The sequence below is a fragment of the Prunus dulcis genome, chromosome 2 (genome assembly GCF_902201215.1).
Source record: "Prunus dulcis chromosome 2, ALMONDv2, whole genome shotgun sequence".
Lineage (NCBI taxonomy): Eukaryota > Viridiplantae > Streptophyta > Magnoliopsida > Rosales > Rosaceae > Prunus > Prunus dulcis.
This window is the reverse complement of record NC_047651.1, coordinates 1,556,033-1,561,670: the sequence shown is the minus strand read 5'-3', so window position 1 is coordinate 1,561,670 and position 5,638 is coordinate 1,556,033. Positions and strand designations below refer to the sequence as shown.

At 38.7% G+C, this 5,638-nt stretch overlaps 1 protein-coding gene across 2 annotated transcripts in view; it reads left to right on the top strand.

Moving 5' to 3' along the window:
* Positions 1–292: 292 nt before the first annotated feature.
* Positions 293–5,638, top strand: part of LOC117618993 — a 6,815-nt gene continuing 1,469 nt past the window's right edge. Inside the window, exons 1-3 of one of the 2 annotated variants that reach the window (XM_034348806.1) lie at positions 293–466; positions 1,306–1,452; positions 5,374–5,419. In XM_034348806.1, coding sequence (XP_034204697.1) covers positions 1,313–1,452; positions 5,374–5,419 — 186 coding nt within the window. In that variant the 5' untranslated portion in view covers positions 293–466; positions 1,306–1,312. Of the gene's footprint in view, positions 467–1,029; positions 1,197–1,305; positions 1,453–5,373; positions 5,420–5,638 lie in introns of those variants that run through there. The other variant, XM_034348805.1, reaches the window with a different exon arrangement.

Here is a 5,638-nt window from a genome sequence, read left to right as displayed (position 1 = left end):
TACTTTTGTGCCAGTGAGAACAGATTCAACATTAAGGGCTATAAAGTCTATTGAAAAATTCGACCAGCCAAAAAAATAAAAACAATGGGTTTTCAGTTGTTGCAGAGAATTGGATGATTTAAAAATGGAAAAAAGAAATTGATATCGTATAAAACAATAATATATATATATACATCATGCTGTCCATATGAGGACACGACAAAGAATCACGTTGTCCGTCCGGCGAATCGGCTTGCTTTTATACTTTCCTTTGTTTATAGCACCTTGTTTAGTGCTTTTGCAGTCATTGACCTTGCTGCATTTTCCAGATGCTATGTTTTCTTCTGTTTTGCTTTCTTCTTCTTCAAATCTTTGCTGGTTTCTTCTGAAATGACATCTGGGTGGAAAATGAAGCAGTATTGGCTAGGTCTGAAACACACAGAGGCCCGAATCATCAATGACCATCGTCAACTGCCATTGTCAACATGTATGCGGTGGAGTTTCTCTTTGTTGACACCGGATTACGTCGAAATTCAAATGGGTTGGTTTTTTTTACTACTCTCTCCTTTCTTTTTCTCTTTCTCTTTCTTTTCTGATGATCAAATTCTGTTTCAAATCTTGTTTAAGTCCCATATGGATTCATCACCAAAACCAGATCATTTTATCACTTCTGCTCACCCACTGAACTGAGAAACTGAGATAGCCCCAAAAAGCTATGAATTAGCCTCTATCCGTTGATTCATTGTGACCCTTGTAAATAGCCGACCTAACTCACTTGATTTATTAGTTTTTGCAACTCAAAAACAAAGACTTTTACTTGTTCCCATTTCTTCAAGAAGAAAAAGTAGCACCTGGGCTTTTACCCCCCTAGGCTTTTGGGAGGATGGGCTTCCTCTTTCAATTGTTGGTGCGTTTTATTTTTCCATCTTTGGGCCCTTGTCCTAGAGACTTTCTTTGTAATCTTTTGTTTGCATATAAGAGGACAAAAATAGCATGTATCTTGCGGTCGCATGAGACACTATTAACATAATTAGCCCGTTGTTTATTGGGGAGCGGCTAATCCCGACATGATTTCTTTATGATGGTGAGATACTCCTCAATAGCTACGCTTTAAACACCCCATTATAGTTTTATTAGCCTCCGTATCTGGCGGCCGCATTTCACTCTCCATATCTTCTTCCATTCAGTACTCGCCGTCACAGAGTGGTTTTCTAGTGGTGGGTAAAGAAACTCAGAATTTGTTTTCTAGTTTGTCACTTCCATTATTTAGTTACTCGTTTTACCAAACTCGCTTGTTTTTTCTTCCTTTTCGTTTGCGTGTAACAGCAATTCTATGTCTATGGCATCTGTTCGGCCTGTAAATCGGGATAATATTGAGGATGGCTTTGGCCCGCATGCACCGTCTAGCGGTAAAGGCTCACAAGTCCTTCACACCAACCCACAAGCTAAGAGCCAGAAGAAGACTAGGAAAGCGTAAGAACTCTATTTTATTTATTTATTATCTTTTTCTGATTTAGATCAGGTTCAAGTGTTCAAGTGTTGATTCATCACGTTTTCTTTAATGCATTGTCAATGTTAGTGGGTTTTGAGAAATTTACGTGTTTGGGATACAGCTTTTTTGTGAGAACTAAAAGATAGCTTTGAAAATAAGAAGACAATAGAATTGTTGACCTGAACTTGTTATTCATTGACTGAAACATGCTCCTTACAAAGGAGCATACAAACAACTAATTAGTAAATAAACAGGAACAACGAAAACACGTCTAACAAACTCCATCCACTAGAAGGATTCCTAAAGACCAGGAAAGGAAACAACTGACTCCTATAAAATAGGAACTAACAATTATTCTGTAGAAAACATAATTAAGATAAATCTCAACATCCTCCCTTAAACTGAATGTCATAAGACATCAGTTTAAATAAAAAAAACATAAACGCATCACAGCTGCTATTAAACAATATCCTTGGCAGAGCAAATTCCCAACGTCTTCCTGAGCTTCAAGAACACTGGCAACTTGAGAGGTTTGGTTAGGATATCTGCAGCTTGGTCTTCACTTTTACAAAAAGATCAAATCAATGGTACCATCATTACACAGATCACGTAGGAAATAGAACCTCACATCTATATGCTTACTCCTTCCATGCGAAACTGGATTTTTGGACAGCTTGATTGCAGAAATATTATCCAGAACATTGGTGTGGATCTTGCTGAAAGCAGCCTCCTTAACCAAACAGTTTGGCATGCACAAGATGCTGCAGCAACAAACTCTGCTTCAGTAGTCGATAAAGTCAAAATTGGCTGTTTCTTTGAAGACCAAGATACAGTGCTGATCCCATTGTAAAAACATGTCCTGATGTGCTCCTTCTATCATCCAAGTCTCCAGCATAATCGCTGTCGCTAAAGCCAATCAAACCATCCTTTGTACCCTTTCTATAAAGTATGCCAAAATCAGAAGTTCCTTTTAAATAGCGGAAGATCCTCTTTGCAGCAAGTAGGTGCAGACTTGTAGGACATTCCATATAACGACTGATGAGACTGACTGCATGCATTACATCTGGCCTGGTGGCTGTGACATACATCAAACTTCCTACAATTTGTTTGTAGAGGGTGCTGTTTACTTTCTCTCCTTCAGGATCCTTTGTTAGCTTCAAACTACATTCAGTAGGAGTGCCAACAGGATTGCAATTTGACATCCGAAACCTGTCCAAAATAGTATGAACATCTTCTTTTGGGATATGAAAATCCCAGCAGGAGATTGCTCTACTTCAATGCCAAGGAAGTAGTGCATCAAACCAAGATCAGACATTTCAAATTCTGCCACCATAGATTTCTTAAAAACATCAATCATAGTCATATCACTGCCTGTATAGATTAAATAATCTACATACAAACAGACAATAAGAATTTTTCCACCAGCACCAATTTTACTAAACAACGTGTGTTCATACGGACACTTTTGAAAACCTTCTTGAGCAAAATAAGCATTTATACAGCTGTACCAAGCTCTAGGTGTTTGTTTCAGCCCGTATAATGCTTTTCTCAACTTGTATACCTTCCCTTCCTTTCCGAGCTGCACATATCCAGGAGGTTGATCGACACAGACTTGTTCCTGTAAGCTCCTATGTAGGAACGCTGATTTCACATCCAATTGAAAGATGGGCCATGAGTTTTGTGCTGCCAGTGAAAGTACCAGTCTGATTGTATCCATCCTAGCGACCGGAGCAAACACTTCATTATAGTCAATGCCATACTTCTGCTTATATCCTTTAGCCACCAGCCGTGCCTTGTATTTGTCAACTCCACCCTCCTTGTTCAGCTTCGTTTTAGAGACCCATTTTACACCAATCGACTTCTGCCCTTCAAGAAGATCTGTCAAATCCCATTTGTTATTTCTCTCAATGGATCTAATTTCCTTCATCCATGGCTCTTCGCCATTTGGTTTCTTTGTGAGCTTCTTGAGAAGTTATAGGATCAGAGTCTGTAAACAGTGCAAAATAAGTCAGTCCATCTTCAGATTGATCATCATCACTAACCTCGTAATCCATCATCCATGCTGGCCTTTTCTTTGTGTGTTGGGGTCGAAAACTAGATGGCTGGCCTTCATTAGAGGGCTGCAATTGCTCTTCAGTTTCTTTGCTTGCTGCTTCTTCATAAAAAATAACAGAAATCTGCTGCTGCTGCTGCTGCTTTGAGTCTTTATCTGTCCAGTCCCATATTGTTTCTTCATCAAATAATACATCACAACTGATGATGATCTTCCTGGTGGTGGGATTGTACAATTTATAGGCCTTCGAGTGCTCACTAACCCCAAGAAAAATACACTTTTCTCCCTTATCACCAAGCTTCTTCCTCTTCTCATCAGGAACGTGAACATATGCTATACAACCGAAAATTTTGAAGTAATTTACAGCTGGTTTGTGACCATTCCAAGCTTCTTCAGGCGTCATGTTTTTTACAACAAGAGTCGGACTTCTATTTACGATGTGAATACACCAATTTACTGCTTCTGGCCAAAACGTTTTTGGAACACCATAAATTTTCAGCATGCTTCAAACCATGTTCAAGATTGTTCGGTTCTTCCTTTCACAAATACCATTTTGTTGTGGTGTATATGGTGCCGTTAGTTGCCTTTGAATTCCATGTGTCTCACAGAAATCCTCAAATTCTTGTGAGATGACTTCTCCACCACAATCAGTTCGAAGAACTTTTATATTTCTTCCGACTTCATTTTCAACAAGGGCTTTAAAGCTTTTAAAGGCTGAGAAAGCTTCAGATTTTGCCTGCAAGAAATACACCCAGGATTTTCTACTGTAGTCATCAATGAACGTAATGAAATACCTCTTGCCACCATTGGAAGTTGGATTGATGGGTCCACAAATATCTGAGAAAATAAGCTCCAAAGGATTTTTGGCTCTCCATGCTTTTCCTTTCGGAAAAGTTTCACGATGCTGCTTCCCAAGAACACATTCTTCACAAATTTGAGTTGGACAATCAATGTTTGGAAGACCTCTCACCATGTTCAGCTGTTGTAGAATCTTCAATCCCTTGAAATTTAAGTGGCCATAACGATAATGCCACAACCAAGCTGTCTCCTTCACTTTGGCAGAAAAACAAGTCTGGCCCACACTTTGAATATGCAGAGGAAACATACGATTTGGTGTCATTTTGACCTGCGCAATGAGTCCCTTCTTTGAATCTTGAATCTGACACATTCCTTCTTTAATTATGATCTCATAGCCTTTTTCCTGAAGCTGCCCCACACTTAATAAATTGCTTTTAAAATCTGGGACATAGAAAACACTAGAGATGGTTTGTGTAGTGTTATCCTTAGTCCAGATATCAGACACTCATACTGTTGCAGCTTTGAAATACAGCTTTTTATCATTTGGTGTTTCCTTCTGAAAACATGCATCATTGGTGTTTGCAAAATTACTTCATAGGTCTTTGGTATTCATATGCTTTCTGTAGTGTTTCTGTTAATTAGTTGTTTGATGCTTTCTGTATCCTCGCGGTATGTCCAACAACAATAAGTGCATGAATTGTGGATATCATCAACATATTGTATCGCTCTTATTGTGTCTCTCCTTTGTCTTGATAAAAAACTTAATTCAAGTGTTCAACTATTTCCTCTGTATAAGCAGAGTTCAACTATTTCCTCTGTATAAGCAGAGTAGAGGAGGTTTTCTCTCATGCAGCTAAAAGGCACATGAATTACTTCAGCTATTAGATTGAAGGTGATGAGAGTGCAGTTGACATTGGGTTTTAGGATTGTCGGACTAATGGCTGAAGTAACTCATCCGAACTCGTGTGCATGAAAGAAAAGCTCGTGAAGGTAGAACCCTTGGTTACCACTCTGTTGTCTTCTAATTTCTGCATTTTCTTCAATGTCACAGCCTTGGCCCTGCCACTTCACACCACAGTCCGCCTTCTGCAATACCGGTGAGTTTTCGCACACATTCTTTCCTTTCTATTTCATAAATTCCAAAATTTATATCTTGCGTGGTTTATTAACTCAGTTTTGTATATGGAATAAAGGTGATATTCATTATCTACATTATGTAATCTATAAGGTACATTCTTGTTCTCACAGTTTTGCTTGGTTAATCCAAGAAAGATATTGTCTTGGTTGAACTAATATTCTGAATAATTACTTTCCTG